At 42.3% G+C, this 19,441-nt stretch overlaps 1 protein-coding gene across 2 annotated transcripts in view; it reads right to left on the minus strand.

Moving 5' to 3' along the window:
- Positions 1 to 941: 941 nt before the first annotated feature.
- The window catches only part of MERTK (MER proto-oncogene, tyrosine kinase), a 126,305-nt gene continuing 107,805 nt past the window's right edge, over positions 942 to 19,441 (minus strand). Inside the window, exon 19 of one of the 2 annotated variants that reach the window (XM_019445225.2) lies at positions 942 to 1,141. In XM_019445225.2, coding sequence (XP_019300770.1) covers positions 1,108 to 1,141 — 34 coding nt within the window. In that variant the 3' untranslated portion in view covers positions 942 to 1,107. Of the gene's footprint in view, positions 1,142 to 12,746; positions 13,803 to 19,441 lie in introns of those variants that run through there. The other variant, XM_019445210.2, reaches the window with a different exon arrangement.

A 19,441-nucleotide genomic window follows, 5' to 3' on the forward strand; every position in this document is an offset into this window, starting at 1 on the left:
CATAACTTGGTAGCACAGTAGTAATTTTCAGACAAATACAGCCGCCTGATTACTTAAACCTAAAAGGACTTAAATTTTTCTTACTGTGTACTTTACCTAGCATTTTCGCCTTTGAAAGCTTGCTGTCAGAGAGAACTACTTTATTATCAAATGTAAATAATGTCTAGAGGGAGAATACAATCCTCGATTAATACTGTTCTAATGTAAAATAGGACTGATTTACAGTCAAGAGGTTCTGTTTGCCTTATCAGTCACCCTCATTCACCCTAGTCACTTATTCAGCCAATCATTATTGAGGGTCTAGTCTAGAGAGGTTTGAGTTGAGAGTCTTGTGTATTTATAAATATGAAGATTGAGGGGCGCCTGGGTGGCTCAGTTGGTTAAGCATCTGGTTTCGGCTCAGGTCATGATCTCGCGGTCCGTGAGTTCGAGCCCCACGTCGGGCTCAGAGCCTGGAGCCTGTTTCAGATTCTGTGTGTTTCTCTGACCCTCCCCCGTTCATGCTCTGTCTCTCTGTCTCAAAAATAAATAAACATTTAAAAAAAAAAATGATAAATGTGAAGATTGAATGTATGATAGTTCCTTTTCACAAGAATCTTGTGATTATATATCATATGTTTTTATTGTGTCAAATTTTTATTGTTTACTAATGCTTTGTATAGACAGACCCCTTGTTATACAACCATCAAAATTCAAGCGCCCTAAGAAATAGGTTCCTAGAACACTAGCCAATCCTCACCAGTAGGTGGCACTAGCATTTTGAAGATATTTTACATAAAAATCGTGGCTTTGTAATCCTGAGTTTTTAGCGTCCAATTGATGATGCTATAGATACCTCTAATTTAAATCATTAGAACCTTAATTCAGGCAACATATGTTATGTACCTTAGTGCTAGGTATTGTACATTTGTACAGATTGCTGGCAATTGACTTAGCAAGGATTTTACATTATTAAAGAACAAGTCCTTTTATTTGTCATTTAGATTTTGTGGCTATTCTATTAAAACCTAGTTTCCAAGGCAGATTAGAACTACTGTCATTGACTTGAGCAAATCAAGCAGCACTGGTATCTCCTACATCCAAGGCATTACCTGGTCAGGGATAAGATCAGTACGGCATAGTCTCTGTCATCACTGTGAGGCTGTAAAAAAGATGTGCACATGTAAAAAGCCAATAATACAAGGCAGAATGGGTAAAGCCTTGAACTGTGGATATCAAAGGTGTACAGGGGTAAGTTGGTTATTTTTTTCAAGAGTCCTTATCTTTTAGCGATTTCCTTCATATGAGTTTGCCCAGAAGCAGACCCTGAGATAAAAATTTGAGGAGTAGTTCATTTGGGAGGTGCAGCACCAGCAGGGGAGTGTTATGGGCTGAATTTTTCATCCAAATTTCATATGCTAACGTCTTAACCCCAATACCTCAGAACGTGACTGTCTTTGGAGATAGGGCCTTTAAAGAGGTAATTAAGGTAAAAATGAGGTTGTATAGGTGGGCCCTACTACGGTATGATTGGTGTCCTTATAAGAAGAGGAGATTAGGACACACACACACACACACACACACACACACACACAGACCATGTGAAGACACAGGGAGAAGACAACCATCTATAAGCCCAGAAGAGAGGGGCGCCTGGGTGGCTCAGTCGGTTGAGCGTCTGACTTCGGCTCAGGTCATGATCTCTCAGTTTGTGAGTTTGAGCCCCGTGTGGGAGCCCCGTGTCGGAACCCCGTGTCGGAACCCCGTGTCGGAACCCCGTGTCGGAGCCCCATGCTGACAGTGCGGAGCCTGGAGCCAGCTTCAGATTCTGTCTCCCTCTCTCTGCCCCTTCCCCGCTCATGCTCTGTCTCTCTCTGTCTCTCAAAAATGAATAAACATTAAAAAAATTTTTTTTATAAGCCCAGAAGAGAGATTCAGAAGAAACTAACCCTGCTGACATCTTGAACTCTGACACCTTGATGTCAGACTTCTAGCTTCTAGAATCATGAGAAAATACATTACGTTAAGTCGCCCAGTCTGTGGTACTTCGTTATGGCAGCCCTGGAAAACTGATACAGGGAGTGAGCAAATCTGCCAGGGAGGGGATATAGTTAATAAATGGGGCATTATCACATCAGCTACTACCGTGGGCAAAGGGAACACAGTCCCATTGAGAAACTTGGGAGAAAGATGTGAAGCACAAGCCTCAGAATCACCTCACACAAGGGATGAAGGAGCTGAGATATTTACATATTTACACCTGTTAGTCTTTGGTTAGGGTCTCCCCTGGGAGGGCACCAAAGAGACTGCAGTTCCAGGCTGCTGTGAGCGGGGCACAGTAGTTTTCTCCACTTTTGAGGAAAGCCTTTAAGCAAAGAGATGCTAGAGTCAGTTCAGGCACACTGAAGTGAAAAGATAGGAGGAATATGAGGAGGGCACTGACAGGGATCCCTGCAGAAATTCACCCTGAAATACTAACATCAGTGTACATGATGTCTGGGATTTGCTTTAAAATAATACAAGAGGGAGAGAAATGAGTGGGGATACAGATAAAATAAGATTGGCCACGAGTAGACCATTTCCTAAAACGTGGAGATGATGCATGACCCTCCTGCCTACTTTGGTGTAAGTTTAAAATTTTCCATAATAAAACATTTTGTAAAAGGTACATTAGAGACCTCTGCTAGCTAGAGCAGTAGGGACCGAATTTACATTCCTGCCTAAAACAACAACAACAAACAGACCAGATATGTGAAACAACAGTTTTCAAGACTCTGGACATCAGGCAATGGACAATTATTCCTAAGGAAAAAAAAAGAAAGGTGGGCCCTATGATTGGTTCGGCTTACTAGCTTAAGAAAGTTTCCAGGCCACAATACAGGGAGGAGAAACTAAAGCAGAGCCTGGCAGATTCTCAAGAGTTTAGAAGACTCAGCTAGGAGTCCAATGTGAGTAAGGCAGTTAGTTGGTAGGACTGAATATGGTGAGGAGACAGCTGTACAATGAGGGAATCTTGAGATCCAGAGAAGGTCCTCCTCAAATCTTCAGCAGAGAACTGCTCTACACATGAAGAAACTGCCTGAGGCCAAGGAAAGGTTCACCAAAAAGAATAAGAAGGAACAGTATTAGAAAGGGCTGGGAAAAGCGCCCGTCCTGATCAGCTAACCTCGGAAATTTTATAATTTACAGGGCAATTTTCTAGAGTACTCAAAAGTTTTTTGCCCCAATGGTGGGGCGTAATTAGCCCTAGATTAAACATGGTTCTTCAGCCCAATTAACAAATCGTAAAAGCAAGACCCAAAAGGTTAGTTTCCAAGTAACTGTATCCTAGAACAAAGCTCAAGGATTATTTATAGGTATATAAAAATCTCCAGCACCCTAGAAGGTCAAATCACAATATCTGTCATCCAACTAAATTCTTGGCAAAGAATTAGGAAAATATAAGGTGTAAGGAGGAGAAAAAAAATCAATTGAAACTGACCTAGAACTGACACATATGTCAGAATGAGCAGAAAAGGATATTAAAAGTCATTGTAACTTAATTCCATATGTTCAAAAGTTAAGTAGAGACATGGAAAATAGAAAAAAGACCAAATTAAGTTTCTAGCAATGCAAAATACAGCATGTGAGACAAAAAAAAAAATAGACTGGGTGGGATTAATGGCATATTGACTACTGCAGAAGGGAATATTAGTGAACTCGAAGACACAGGAATAAAAATGAATCAAAATCTCAGAAAAGAAAAAGAATGAAAAATAGACTGGGTGGGATTAATGGCATATTGACTACTGCAGAAGGGAATATTAGTGAACTCAAAGACACAGGAATAAAAATGAATCAAAATCTCAGAAAAGAAAAGAATGAAAATCTCAGAAAAGAAAAAGAATGAAAAAATGAAAATTAAACATCAGTAAGCAGTGAGCATCAGTGAGTAGTCAAGTGGCCCAATATATGTGCGATTGGAATCCCAAAAGAAGGGAGAGTCAGAAAAAATTTTTGAATAAATAATGGCTGAAGTTTTCTCAAACTTGGTAAGAACTATAAACTCACAGATCCAAGAAGATCAATTAAGGCCAAACAAAAGAAATCCAAAGATGACACCAAAGCATATCATAAGCAAATTGCATACAATCAGCAATAAAAAAAAAAATCTTAAAAGCAGAAAAAAAGGACATGTTAAATACAACAAACAAAGTGATAAGAATGACACAAATTTCTTGTAGAAACAATAAAAACAAAAAGACAATGGAGAAACATTTTTAAAAGAATTGAAAGAAAAAAAATCTTTTAATCTAGACGTCAGTACTCAGCAGAAATATCTTTCAAAAACAAGAGGAATAGTCATTTTCAGGTTTAAAAAGCTGTAGAAATTCATCATGAGAAGACCAGCCTGGGAAAAAACGTCTAGAAGATGATTCCAGATAGAATACTGGATTCACACAAAGGAATAAAGAGCAGTGGAAATGGTAACAACATGTAAATATGTAAGATCTTTTCGTATTATTGGAATATCTTTAACAGTTATTTTACTATTTAAACAAATATAATAATATCACCTTGGATTTATCACATGTGTGAAATAAAATCCATGCAGTAATAGCATAAAGTCCAGGAAGGGAGAAATGGAAATATATTATTGTATGGGTTTTACACTATATTAATAAAAATTGTTTTAATGTTTATTTATTTTTGAGAGAGACAGAGAGAGCATTAGCAGGGGAGGGGGAGGGGTAGAGACAGAGGGAGATACAGAATCTGAAGCAGGCTCCAGGCTCTGAGCTGTCAGCACAGAACCTGACGTGGGGCTCAAAATCACAAACTATGAGATCATGACCTGACCCAAGTCGGTCGCTTAACTGACTGAGCCACCCAGTGCCCCTATACTATATTTTAAATGATATATCACTTGAACAGAGACTGTGATAAATTATGCATATAATTACCAATCTTAAAATAATTACTAGAAGAATAAAAACAGTTATAGCTAATAAATCATGATGGGAGGTAAAATGGAATCATAAAAAATGTTTGATTATTCCAAAAGAAGGCAGAAAGAGTAGAAAAAGGGAACAAAGAACAGGTAGGACAAATACAAAACAAATTGCAAGATGGCTGATTGAAACTCTACCATATCAATAATCATATTAGATGTTAATGGTCTAATTATTTTAATTAAAAGACAGTGATGTCAGATTGGTTGAAAAAAATGCAACTATATGCTGCCTATAAGAGAGGCACCTTAAATATAAAAACACAAATAGGTTAAAATTGAAAAGAATGAAAAATTATAAGATATTCCAGGAAAGCTGGAATGACTATATTAACATCAGGCAAAGTAGATTTCACAGCAGAACATATTATGAGGGATATAATGAAGGTAATTTCATAATAATAAAGGGGTCACTTCACTGGAAAGACACAACGATTCTACATACTTATGCACCTAATAACAGAGTTTAAGATGAGTGAAGGAAAAACTAGTTGGAAATCTATAAAAATCCATAATTATAGTCATCCCAAAAAGAAACCCTGAATCCATTAGCAGTTACTTTTTGTTTCCTCCTCCCCCAGCTCCTGGGAAACATTAATCTACTTTCTGTCTCTATGGATTTGCCAATTCTGGATATTTTACATAAATGGAATCACACAATATGTGGTTCTTTGTAATTAGCTTCTTTCACTTAGCATATTTTCAGAGTTAATCCACACTGCATCATGTATCAGTATACTATGGCTGAATAACATTCCATGGTATAGATATCCCACATTTTGTTTATCCATTCATCATACACTGATGAACATTTAGGTTGTTTCCACCTTTTGGCTATCATGAATAGCACTACTATGAATATTTATGTATAAGTTTTTGTGTGAACATGTTTTCAATTCTCTTGGGTATACACCTAGGAATGCAATTCATGGGTTATATGGTAAATCTATGTTTTAACTCTTTGAGGCACTGCCAAACTATTTTTTAAAGCAGCCGTACTATTTTGTAATCTCATCAGCAATGTTTGAGGGTTCCAATTTCTCCACATCCTTACCAACACTTGTTATTATCTTTCTTTCAGATTATAGCCATTCTAGTGGCTGCGAGGTGGTATGTCACTGTTGTTGTTTTTAAAGATTTTATTTGTAAGTAATCTCTATACCCAATGTGGAGTTTGAACTCACAACCCTGAGATCAAGAATCACATGCTCCACCAAGAGGGCTAGCCAGGCACCCCTCACTGTGGTTTTGATTTGCATTTCCATGACTAAAGATGTTGAATATCTTTTCATGTGCTCATTAGGAAAAATATATATTCAAATCCTTTGCCCCTTTAAGACATGTTTTCTTTCCCTTTTAAAAGTTAGAATTTTTTTTTATTGTTGAGTTGTAAGAATTGTTTCTATTTCTAGATACAAGGCCCTTTTTATCCAGCATAATGATCTCTGTCTTTTCAATCAGAATATTTAATCCATTCACATTTAGTGAAATCCTTATCACTGGCTAAACAAGAAACATTGTGAATGCAGGGCACACTTATAAATTTCCTGAACTTGGAATATATTCTCCAAGCTGCACACAAATCAATAAACAAAAGGTGGAGGCTTTAATGGCTCAAGATGTTCAAGTACAACACTGACCAAAGGCTGGCTTATTACTAAGCCATGCTGACTCAGAGGTGATCTCTTAAAAGCCAGTCTTAAAAATGAAAACAAGAATAATGTTTAAAAAGTAAATAAGCAGAGACATCAGTGGTAAAACACTGCAGGAGAAATACAGTCTACAGGATTAATTCAGGCAAGCCACTAAAAAAAAACAAAAACAAAAACAAATAAGAAAACAAATAGGGACACCTGGTTGGCTCAGTTGGAGGAACATGTGACTTTTGATCTTAGGGTTGTGGGTTTGAGCCCCACACTGGGTGCAGAGATTAAACAAATAAAACATTAAAAAAAAAAAAAAAAGAAAACAGTGATGACAATCACTTCTGGAAGGAGGGACAAATTAGAATCTATAGTTGCTATAGTATATGATCTGAAATAGCCAGTTTCAATAAAAAATATGTGAAACATGAAAATAAACAATAAAGTTAGCTCATACATAGGAAAAAAAAAAAGTAGTCAATAGAGGTCTACCTCTTTAGGTCTCCCTAAAGAGACCCAGACAAAAAATTTAGCAGACACTTTATTATTTTAAAAAGTGTCAATTTATATAAAACTCAAAATCAAATAGAGAATATGAACAAAGAAATACAAGTTATTAAAAGAACCAAATGGCACTTCCGGAGCTAAAAGTAGAATTACTGAGGGGTGCCTCACTGGCCTAGTCTATAGAGCATGTGACTTTTGATCTCAGAGTCATTGTGAGTTCGAGCCCCACGTTGGGGGTAGGGTTTACTTCAAAAATTTATATTTTTAAATTTGATTTATATATTTATATTTATATTTATATTTATATTTATATTTATTTATATATTTAACCCAGGGGCACCTGGGTGGTTCTGTTGGTTAAGCCTCTGACTTCAGCTCAGGTCATGATCTCATGGTTAGTGAGTTCAAACCCCACATCAGGTACCGTGCTTATAGCTCAGAGCCTGGAGCCTGTTTCAGATTCTGTGTCTCTCTCTCTCTCTCTCTCTCTCTCTCTCTCTCTCTCTCTCCCTGCCCCTCCCCTGCTCACACTCTGTTTCTGTCTCTCTCAAAAAAATAAACATTTAAAAATAAAATAAAATAAAAAGTACAGTTACTGAGATGAAAAACTCTCTAGAAGGACTCAACAGCAGATGTGAGCTGGCAGAAGAGAGAATCAGCAAATTTGAAGACAGATCATTAGAGACAGTCTAATCTGAAGTACAGGAAGAAAAAGATTTAGAGAACTACAAAATTATGTCACAAGAAATTATTTTCTATCTTTGAGGAAACAATGTTAAAAAAGGCCATAGGACTCATGGCATTAGAGAAGCAGCGTACGTTCCCTTGAACTGCTCAGACCATTTGTGGTATAATGGAATTTTGGTTTTCAAACTCCAATGGATGGCCCTTTAATTTTAAGTTTTATGGGGCAGGGCCTTAGAGCCTACTTCCAGGGAAAGCCCTTGCTCTCTAGTTCTTAGGTTTGTTAGAGCCCAAACAACATCTGCAGGCTTGGCTTCAACAAAATGTGCAAGTCAGAGCATTCTGAAGAATATTCTTTAAAGAAAGTATTCATTTGAAGCCATGTGTTCCCTCCTCTGGACTGTTATCAAGACAGCAAGGCTGTTCCTTGCAAATCCCAATGTCCAGAAAAGAGCCTTCTTCTCAGTGAATATCAGTAAATGGATGAATTTATTATATGCGTCCTCACCGGACACTTGTTTGAGAACACAGTCTTGGTTAGAATTTATAATTATGCAGTTTCAATAAATCCACTAATTAATTTAAGATGCTTGTACCCTTGAGGTAGGAAGGGTTAATATATAGAACTCTCAAGTTGGTCTTTCAAGTATCTATACATGGAATCCCATTTCAATAGAAGATATTGTACATGAAAATATTCTGAAGTAGTGGTCTTGGGGTTACAGCTTCTAGAAATAATCATTACATTTAAATACAATTAATTTAAGCAATTAAGACATGCTTAAGTTAAATAGATGATGGGCAGTTTCACTTCTGTTCTGGGAGCTTTAAAAGAGAGAAGATAAAACCTACATATAGAAACACTGGGCATTACTGAAATGTTTGTTAACGAAAACAAAACTTCCCGTTTTCCCACTTGTCATCCAAGGTAACTAAATGTCTTTAGAGAAGTTAAGTTGCTGTCATAGCTGGTTTACTTTTGGGCCAATTATTTTCCCATTGACTCAGCAGAAGTTCCTACTTGTTTTTGCCATTGACCAGAAGTCACAAAGGTCTTAACTTTCATGAATCAGGATTAGTCTGGCCACAGTCATTCTGATTTGCAAGATAAGAGACTGTGGTTTGGCTTGTTTCCTGAGCAGGAACTTCTGCTTGGTCTGGAGTCACAGAGGCAGAGGAAGAGTCTCTCCATCCCCGGAGGGCACTTGGACCCACCCCAGGTCCCCAAATCTTGTCCATAAGGCCACTACTGCTTGCCATACTCATATATGGGGAGGGATGAGCACCGAGGCTCACAAGTAACCAAACTCCAGGATGAGATGGACAGAAGAGGAACCTCTGGGCATCAGGATGTAGAGAGTTGCCTTTGAGCCCAAGAGCCACTTGAGGTGAGGGATGATGGCCAATTTCCTTCACTCTGCCAACTTCCGCAACTGTGTGCATCCCTGGCGATGATGAAATTATTTTATTTTTGAGCTAGTTTGTGTTATTTTGGAAGGAGTTGATAACATAATCAGGGAAAAGATTTCTAGTATGACAAATGGTGAGTTTGTACTGCATACAAAATGAAATTGGGAGAAGCTTCTAATTGGGGAAATCCTCTAGTAAGTATAAAGTTCTTTCAAAGACCTTGCTTTCTCCCCTTCCTACATAACCACCTAGGGGGTTGCAGAGAAGGTACTCCTATCTTTACTCTCCAGGAGAGCCAAGTGACCTGCCCAGACTGTTCAAGGAGTGCTCACTCATACGACTAGTTTCCTTCCAGCCTTTGCCATTGGCTGCATGGCCCAGCTCATGAGGTTCTTTTTTTTTTTTTTTTTTTTAAATTTTGAGAGAGAGCAAAAGTACGAGAAGGGCAGGGGCAGAGAGAGACAGAATCTGAAGCAGGCTCTAGGCTCTGAGCTGTCAGCAAAGAGCCCAACATGGGGCTCAAACTTGTGAACCGTGAGATCACCTGGGCTGAAGTCGGACGCTTAACTGACTGAGCCACCCGAGTGCTCCTCAGTTCATGAGGTTCTGATCTTCACTTCTCTCTACTCAGAAAACAAACAAGAAAGCAAAGCAAAACAAAACAAAACAAAACAAAAAAACCAGGAAAAGGTAAAAGGGAAGGAAAGGATAGAAAGGAAGAGAAGGGAAAGGAAGGGAAGGAAAGGAAGAAGGGGTGGAGGAGGAAGGCAAGAAAAACCCTCACAAGGCAGAGCTAGTCCCAACCTGTAGGTCACGAGTATTTCTGGTATTTGTTTATTTGTCTTGCCCTCTTGACCTCCCCAGCCCTGTCCCAGCTGGCTGAAGACAATGACCCAATTTGTTTCTGTTTTCTCTCCCCCTCTTTGGCCCATCAAGAGCCACTTTACAAAAGTAATTTGAGTTTATAAAAAAGGGAATTTAAAAGGCTATTTTCAGTTCATGCTCAGGAGACCGTACAAGAGTTTCCTAATGATTGGGTCCTCTGAGAGTTAGTTCTTTCAGAACTTTGAAACATTCGAATGTGGCTAAGAAGAACCACTGTGTTTCCAAAGTTCTCAGTGAGGAGACTGAAATGCCTGAATAATGGTAGTTTCATTCCCCTCATGGGAAGAGGAAGCTGAGATGGGAGGGTGATGCCCATCACATCTCATTTAATCAAGGACCTGGTGCACTGTTGTGGGTTGGATGAAGTGAGTTTCTCTGCTGTGTTTGTTGATGTCTCAAGAAAAGCCAGAAGTCACAGCTTGCTCACTTCTCTGCGCTTAATTTTTTTAAGTTCTTGATCAGTTCCTGATCAAGAACTTAATGATGAACCATTCACATTCTTTTAATTTTTTTTTTAACGTTTATTTATTTTTGAGACAGAGAGAGACAGAGCATGAATGGGGGAGGGTCAGAGAGAGAGGGAGACACAGAATCCGAAACAGGCTCCAGGCTCTGAGCAGTCAGCACAGAGCCTGACGCGGGGCTTGAGCTCACAGACCGCGAGATCACGACCTGAGCCGAAGTCGGATGCTTAACCGACTGAGCCACCCAGGCGCCCCTTTTAATTTTTTTAAAGTTTATTTATTTTTGAGAGACAGAGAGAGAGACACACACAGAGAGTGCGAGCAGGGGAGGGGCAGGGAGAGAGAGAGAGAGAGGAGGAGACACAGAATCTGAAGCAGGCTCCAGGCTCTGTGCTGATAGCACAGAACCTGACATGGGTCTCGAACTCATGAGCTGCAAGATCATGACCTGATCCGAAGTCTGACGCTTAACCAACTGAGCCACCCAGGCACCTCCCTTCACATTGTTGATAGTCACCATCAATAAGAAACTTCGTTTGCACAAGTAGGTCATAAAAATTTTTTATTGATTTTTTTAAATAACCATTCCAAAATTTCTAACAATAGAAATTATCTTTATAGGCTCTAACAGCCTTTTTTTTTTTCTTTTTGCTCTTTCACTGATAAAATGTGATGCTGGCATTTTCTGTAACAATGCAGATCCTTTTCAAACCCTCAGAACTTTCTTGTATAGAGCATTGCACAGTAACAGTGAAGCTGGCTCCTGTTGGAGACTGCAGCTCCTGGGTTGGCAGCTGGGACAAGGACCCAGGCTGGGCACAGGACAGCCTGTGCTAAGCCTCACAGGCTGCGGTGGCTTGGGGCGCCTGCTCACAAGTGGGGAGCAACAGGCCTGAGGGACCAGTGCTCACACTGCATCAGTCTACTGCCTTCACCAGCAGAGGGAGTTAGGTTCTCTGTGCCTCAGCCTGCCCATCTGGAAAATGGGGATAATAGCAGTACCTACCAGCCGGGGTTGTTTTCAGGATTAAATGAGTCCTATGTGTGGCCACAGAGTAAGCGCTACCTGCGTGTTTATTAGCTAAAACGAAAAGGTCGAGAGCCTCCGAAACAAACCCCCAAATCATGTGCAGAGCCAGCCAGAATCAGATTACTGAGTTCTGAAATCCCAGCTCTACCCTTCTCTAGATGTGGGCCATAGCGCGTCACTCAATGTTTCCAGCTTCGGTTTCCTGGTCCATACATGACAATGGCATTGCTACGTACGGTAATGATATCCAGATTAAATAGGGCAGTTCATTGGGGCGCCTGGGTGGCTCGGTCGGTTATGCATCCGACTTCGGCTCAGGTCATGATCTCACGGTCTGTGAGTTCGAGCCCCACGTCGGGCTCTGTGCTGACAGCTCAGAGCCTGGAGCCTGTTTCTGATTCTGTGTCTCCCTCTCTCTCTGCCCCTCCCCTGTTCATGCTCTGTCTCTCTCTGTCTCAAAAATAAATAAACGTTAAAAATAAATAAATAAATAAATAGGGCAGTTCACATAAAGTGCTTGAAACACAGCAAGTGCTCAACCAACAACCGCTGTCATGACATAGCAGAGCCAGGCTGTGAACTCAGAGATACTGAGTTCTAAGCCTGTTCCTTGCCCACTGCCCGGGTCCACCTCCCGTAAGTTGTGACTCCCAAACGGAAAAGTGTTTTTACCTGTCAGACTCTCTTCCATAAGTTATTTTTAATCTTTCCACTCAGATTGTAGTTGTCAACCCTTTAGTATATTTTGTTTTTCTTTTTAAGTTTTTTTTTTAATGTTTTTATTTATTTTTGAGACAGAGAGAGACAGAACATGAGCAGGGGAGGGGCAGAGAGAGGGGGAGACACAGAATCTGAAGCAGGCTCCAGGCTCTGAGCTGTCAGCACAGAGCCTGATGCGGGGCTCAAACTCACGGAGTGTGAGATCATGACCTGAGCTGAAGTCGGACGCTTAACCGACTGAGCCACCCAGGCACCCCAGTATATTTTGTTTTTCATCCTTGGACTCTGGAGTGGTTTTTCCGTATCTTTCCAGAACAATGCCAAGATGGGTCAAAGCAATTGCATCGAGGACCAGCCATTAAGGGAATTTCTCTGCAGAGGCATGGAGGCCACTGGTCGGTGACCACTGTCTTTCAAGTAAGTACAACACACCCTTCCTCATTCAAATTTTATTAGGAAATCACATCAAAGAATTACTCAGTTATAAAACTTTAAACATTAAATAAATCATTCTTATCAAATAGATGATTCATGTAAGAATATCAGATTTTTCATAAGACCAGAAGCAAAGCCAAATACAGCATTCCATTTTACATATATTTTTACACTTAATAGTCATGAAAAAGAAAAGAACTTTAAAAAAACAACACTGACTCTGTGCAAATGTTAACATCAAGGAACAGCGCTAGAGATGAGGCTGTTAAAGCTTAAATCTTTGATCTGCAAGGTAAGCACATGAAATAAGTCATCTTTTATTAAAATAGACCTTTGTCTCTTTCCATCATATACATATAAATGTATTTTCTCTTTAAATAAATATATATTATGTATTTTTAATGATGACTTACATTCACCTGGTGCTTTGGGGCCATGGCATTGGATTGGTAAGGAAGACAAATTCTAAAAACATGGAGCGTACAGAGATCCTCCTAAAGCAGAAGAATTTCCTTGAGTTGGGAATGTCTCTCAGGTTTCCTCATATGAGGACTTCTGAGTCTTCTGAGGAGTCGTCGGCAAATAAAAGTCCATCTGGCGATGGGCTCCCCAAGGGCAAGGGGCTGGAATGGGACCAGGAGACTCCATTTTTTACAAGTTTGTCCTCTGGTAAAACACAGTCCTTTTCCGCCGTCCCTGATGCCGGGGCGGCAGAAGCCAAATCTCCCCACTCCTCACTGCCCCCATTCAGGATGTACCTTTCTTCCTGAGGCTTGCTGTCATGAACTTCTGCTGTGACCACACTGACAGCAGCGCTGGGAGTACAAGAGCCAATGATAGAGTCAAGATCAATGTTCATGTCTAGCTGAGCAAGTGCGGGGCCCTCTCCAGGGTCCTCACAGCTCTCAAGAAACTGTGTGTTGATGTAAATGACATCAGCTTTGTCCTGAACTTCAGGCAAACTCTCCAAGAGTTTTTCTAGCTGCAGCCTCAGCACAGAAAAGGTCGGTCGGTCCAAGGGCTCAGCTCTCCAGCAAGAATGCATTATTTCATACCTACAAGTACAGAAGAGTGAGTTGTTTCCTGACCCAGCACCCACAGCGCTTAGGACAATCCACACAGTGTTTTCACCTATTCTTTGGTTTTGTCACATCTTAATCCACACGAATTCCACTTTTGGGAAATCACTGAGGTTTTCCTTATGGCATAGTATTTGTTCAATGTTTATAAATATTCCATGGGTATGTAATAAGTGATTCTCTGGCTCCAGGAATACAGGACATTCATGGCAATTATATCGAACTTTGCAACGCAGGAGTATTTCAGGTCTTTCCTTCACTCTAGAGGTTGGCAAACTATATGGCCCATGGGCCAAGTCCAGCCCACTGTCTGCTTTGTAAATAAGGTTTTACGGGAACACAGCTACCTTTATTTATTTACATATTGTCTATAGCTGCTTCTGCTACAGTGGCAGAGTTGTATAGTTGCTACAAAAACCATATGGCCTGCAAAACTGAATGTATTTATTTGGCACTTTACAGAAAAAGCGTGCTGACCCCAGTTCCATACCATCAGATTGGGTTTGTAACCAGGAGGACTGAGTTAGAAGGGCCCTGGGGCAAGGGCTAAAGAGGCCAGGGGGTGAGGGAGGGGGAAGGTGAAGGATGTGTGCCTCACGGGGCTCGGGGTTGTGTATCACTATATTTAGTCTTCTCGACAGCCCTGTCATTGTTGCTTTGCAATAAAAATGAGAGTGGACTCAGGGATGTTACAGATGCCATGGCTCTGTGGGCAGCAGGGGCAGTATGGGGACCAGCCTCCAGCTGGACAACTCCTATTCCCAGGTGCTCATGACCCCTCTGTTGTGTTCTGTACAGACAACTCTCTGGTTTTTTCATTTCCAGTGTCTGATATAACTAAGACTTACAGTGGAGGGACATTTACATGAGCACAACAAAACAAAGAGATGACTGAATGAGGAACCATTGGCCGGAGATGAAGAGGGAGTTATACCATCATTTCATTTTGATTCTTTCCTGTTTTGAGAAATTCATATTCATGTCACTAGATAAGAAAACAACCCAAATTTAAATAATCTGACACACGTAGTTGATGCGATGTTGTGAACATAAATATGTAATTCCCAGGGTGCCTGGGTGGCTCAGTTGGTTAAGCATCTGACTTCGGCTCAGGTCACGATCTCTTGGCTCATAGGTTCAAGCCCCACATCGGGCTCTATGCTGACAGCTCAGAGCCTAGAGCCTGCTTCAGATTCTGTGTCTCTTTCTGTCTCTGCCCCTCCCCTGCTTGTGTTCTCTCTCTCTCAAAAATAAATAAACACTGGGGCACCTGGGTGGCTCAGTCGATTAAGTGTCCGACTTCAGCTCAGGCCATGATCTCTCGGCTCATAGGTTCAGGCCCCACGTTGGGGTCTGTGCTGACGCCTTGGAGCCCGGAACCTGCTTTGGATTCTGTGTCTCCCTCTCTCTCTCTCTCTCTCTGCCCCTCCCCCGCTTGCGCTCTGTCTCTCTCTTTCTCTTTCAAAAATAACCATTCAAAATTAAAAACAAAATCAACATTAAAAAAATAAAAAAATGCAATTCCCATATTTACACTGAACACATAATATAGATCCTTTGACTAATTCTGCTGGCTTGTGGTACTTCACAGACACGTCCAGATCTCATTTATGTAGGCATATAACATTATCTTTCATTTGTTTGCTTTTTCAGCCTCCATCAAGGGCCGGCTCTGAACACAGAACAGTAAGGTCACAGCAGGGGCACATTCCTCTGATAATCCCAATCCTCACTTGGATCCTCAGGCTGAGTGAGGAGTGCTTTATACTCTCCGTGTTTTACCTTCAGTAGATGGTCACTTAGACAAGGCAAACAGTTTTTGTTTCCACTTTTGAGGTTTTTATGGTATAAATCAATTTGCACGACTTCCTTTATTCCCCCCACAAAGCCTGGATTGTTGACACTCTGAGATGAGCTTGGAGGAATTCTGTCCATGGAGACATACTCTCCTTTCCATTACTTCACCAAGGCGCTGTGTTAATTTATTTTCATTTATTCCAGGTCTTAGGAGAAAGCATTTCAATAATCTATCATTTTTTCATGTGGCAAAGTAACAATGTCACTTTGAAACTTATTATTATTATTGTTATTACTTTCAGTACTTTGTGAAATACCTAAAAATAGGGCTATGGCTTTTACAGTCATGTGAGCATGTATATGGTCTAAGCTGCTCCCCTAAAAGGGCAATGCTGTATGAGTGGACCAAGGAAAGGAGCAAGAGAGAGAGCCTTGGCCTGGAGAGTAACGGGGACTGTGATGTTTAGTAATTTCAATTTTGTGGACGAAAGAAAAAATAGTTTGGTAGTTGCCTTTGTAAATGGTCCCTTTTGTTTTTCGACTGAGATTTTATAAAAGAGATACTCCTATTGGTTGCCAGGGGCTGAAGCAGGGGAGAAGGGGGGAGTTGTTTCATGGGTACAGATTTTCCGTTTCATCAGATGAGAAGAGGCTTGGAGAGATGGATGCCCTTAACCCTACTGAACTGCACACTTACACATGGTTACATTATGTGAATTGTACCACTATTTAAAAAAGGAGTTTAAAAAGATGCAATCATGCAAATTTGTTAAATTTATAAATGCTTGAATTCATCGTATGTGTCAAGCACCTGCTTTGTCCCTGGCTCTGAAGCTGAGCACGGCGTTTCCAGTCTCCTCAGGGAAATGATGCTCGGAAGGCGGGAGTCTCCTAAGCAGCACGTGTCTCTCTACAGCACTGAGCCACGGTCTGATCCTAACTCAGCCAGCCAACCCCCATCTCTCCCATCTCTCTCCTGCTCAGGGCCTAGGCTGCCCCAGGTAGAAGCGGAGGGACTGACTGATTGGGAAGTAAAGCAAGGTTTCTGAGAGGGAGAAGGTGGGTGTGAACCGGGGTCCTTGGAGGAGATAGATGAGCGGCAGGTACAAGTCAGGGCCGGCTCTTCACCTGCTGTCATTCCAGGCCCTGGGAGGTGCGGGTCGGGGTGGTCAGGTGTGGACAGAATGAGGCGGTGCTGTGACAGCGGCAGGTGAGCCTCGGGCAGTGACAGCCCCTGATGCTGGGTGGCCACAGCTTCAGGGCTGCTGATGTGGATGACACCTCAGCAAGTGCCAGCTGTGTGTAAGGCTAATGGGCCGCGACCCTCTGATGTTGCTCGATCAATAGCAGCTCTGTGGAGAAGTGCATTTCCACTCACATATGAGGCTACAGAGGCTTGGAGAGGAGAGGGACTCATTGAAGTCACGCTGTCAGTGGCAGCTTCAAGTCTGCCCAACCCCAGGGCCCCTGTTCTTGTCCATGACAACCTGCTTCAGTAAAAATAATAATTGCCGACCTTTTGTTTCTGTTCTGTACCCTATGGCCGTCCTGTGAAGTACCTGTATAGATATTAGCTTGCTCAACCAGCATGACCCTGCCACGCAGGTACTAATATCCCCATTTTACAGACGAGGACACTGAGAGGGTGATATTTGGCCCCAGGTTGAGGGTGAGGCTGTGGCCCAACTCAAGGAGTATCTAGCACCACTGATCACGTTCTTAACCATTCAGCCACCCTGCCTGTCATGGGTCCGTTTTTGCCCTATGGGCAATGGGGTACACAGAACGATGATCTTTAGGGCATCCCATGATCAGACTAATTTCAGAAAGATGGCTTTGCTTGCCACTCAAAGGATGTGGTAGGAGCCTGGGGGTAAGGAAAAAAACGAGACAGGAGACAAAAGGGCCTGTGCGATTCCATAGGAAACAACAATGACCCTAACCCGCTCATCACTTAAATGCACTGGGATGTCACTGGGCCACTGTGTCCACATGTGTGAAGGGAAAGTGGAAGTAGGTGGCCCCAGTTGCTGGCCAGCTCTGGTCTTCCATGGTTTGATGGTGTGAGGGGTAGGAATGGAGGGGGGCTCTGAAGGATATCGGTAGGATAAAGAAAGAACAAGGTGGCTCCCAGGTGTCACTCTGGAAGACGAGGGGAATCAGTGTAAGTGCCATGAACCAAACTGGTCAGCTGGTAGGGGGTGCCCTGAGGGCTGCCGCTGGGAGGCCATGAGCTCAGCTAAGGAAATGTCCCATGTAGGCGACTGGGGAGCAGGGCTTAGTCATTCACAGGTGGGGGTGATGCTGTGGGAAGAGGTGGTCCTCGGGGTGGGGGGGGGGCAGGATTAGAGAGCACAAAGTGCCCTCTGTTATTTACATTGTTATCCTACTCGGAGTTGAGTTTAAAAAGACCAAGGGGCCACTAAACACAGGAGTGAGCTCATCTCAACTAAGGTTAGACAGCAAACATGGAGAAGCTCAGAGGTATATGTTCATTTTTAAAAGAAAACGTGCAGATATGTAAACACAGAGGCCTCTTTGGGAGACACTGTTCTCCAGCATCAGATGCAAGAGGGGACGTGGCAAGAAGGTCCACCAGAGACCCCACAAGCCTGCAGCATGGGGACCATGGAGTCATCCGCTTTGCCTGACTTCCCCGACATGCAGCGTCTAAGGCTCTTTCCTCTAAAAGCTCTCACAGAAGGGGCGCCTGGGTGGCTCAGTGGGTCGAGTGTCTGACTTCGGCTCGGGTCATGATCTCGCAGTTCGTGAGTTCAAGCCCCACATCGGGCTCGCTGCCGTCAGCACAGAGCCTGCTTTGGATCCTCTGTCCTCCTCTCTTTGCCCCTCCCCCACTTGCACTCTCTAGCTCTTTCAAAAGTAAATAAACATTTAAAAAAAAGTTCTTACAGAAAAGCGGCTCAGCATTCCCCATTTGGCTCTACGTGAAATCTCTCAAAACCACCATGTGACAGCAGCTTAGACCTTGCTAAGACCCCAGATAATCTCTGCAAATACGAACCTCTTTGGGAGCACAAGCGAAGCGAAGAAAGACACGGAGACAAAACTCTTCATTCAATAATGTTTGGCTGAGACTGCTTCCTCATTTTCAGAAGCAAATGTTTCGTTAACGTGCTCCCTTTAAAAACTACCATGAAACCCCAAATGTAATTTAATTAGGATTTCGTGGTATTTCTCAAGGGCTGATTTTTTTTGTGTCTGTTCTTAATGTTATATACTTACAGCCACAATGACAACCACCGCCACCCCCACAAAGCAGGGTGAGGGATCAACAAAGTTTCCTTCTGTTTGGCTTGGATGGGATCTAGGAGGCCTGCATGCAGACTGGCCTGGGCCCTGTCACCCGTGTTGAGGAAGCAGGGCCAGAGTGTATGTGGAGGGGGAGGGGGAGGGGGGAGGGACCTGGGAGGGGGAGGGGGAGGGGCCCTGGGAGGCATCATGGTGTCCCGTGACACAGCAGCGTTCTCGCTAACCACGGTGAAAGTGCCCTCTCTAGGCCCGTGACCCCTGTTGTGTTGGGAGGAGACTCCACATCAGGAAGGTTCAAACCACCAATGATGCTACTAATAATGGGTACCATGATGAGACACTCCCGCAGGCTAAGCATGCCACCCATTATCTTCTGCAACTTTTCTTCCCAATCCCTCTCCGAAGAATATGTGACTCTACTTTTTTTTTTTGTGGCGGATAATAAGGCACAGGGAGGTCAAGTCAGTTGTGATGGCCACACATGTGGCTGGTTGGGAGGCGGAGGCCTGTATCTGACTGCAACTCCTGGGCCTCTTCCCATAGTGCCC

This window comes from Panthera pardus, unplaced genomic scaffold, assembly GCF_024362965.1.
Source record: "Panthera pardus isolate Hobbes unplaced genomic scaffold, ASM2436296v1 HiC_scaffold_26, whole genome shotgun sequence".
NCBI classification, from domain to species: Eukaryota; Metazoa; Chordata; class Mammalia; order Carnivora; family Felidae; genus Panthera; species Panthera pardus.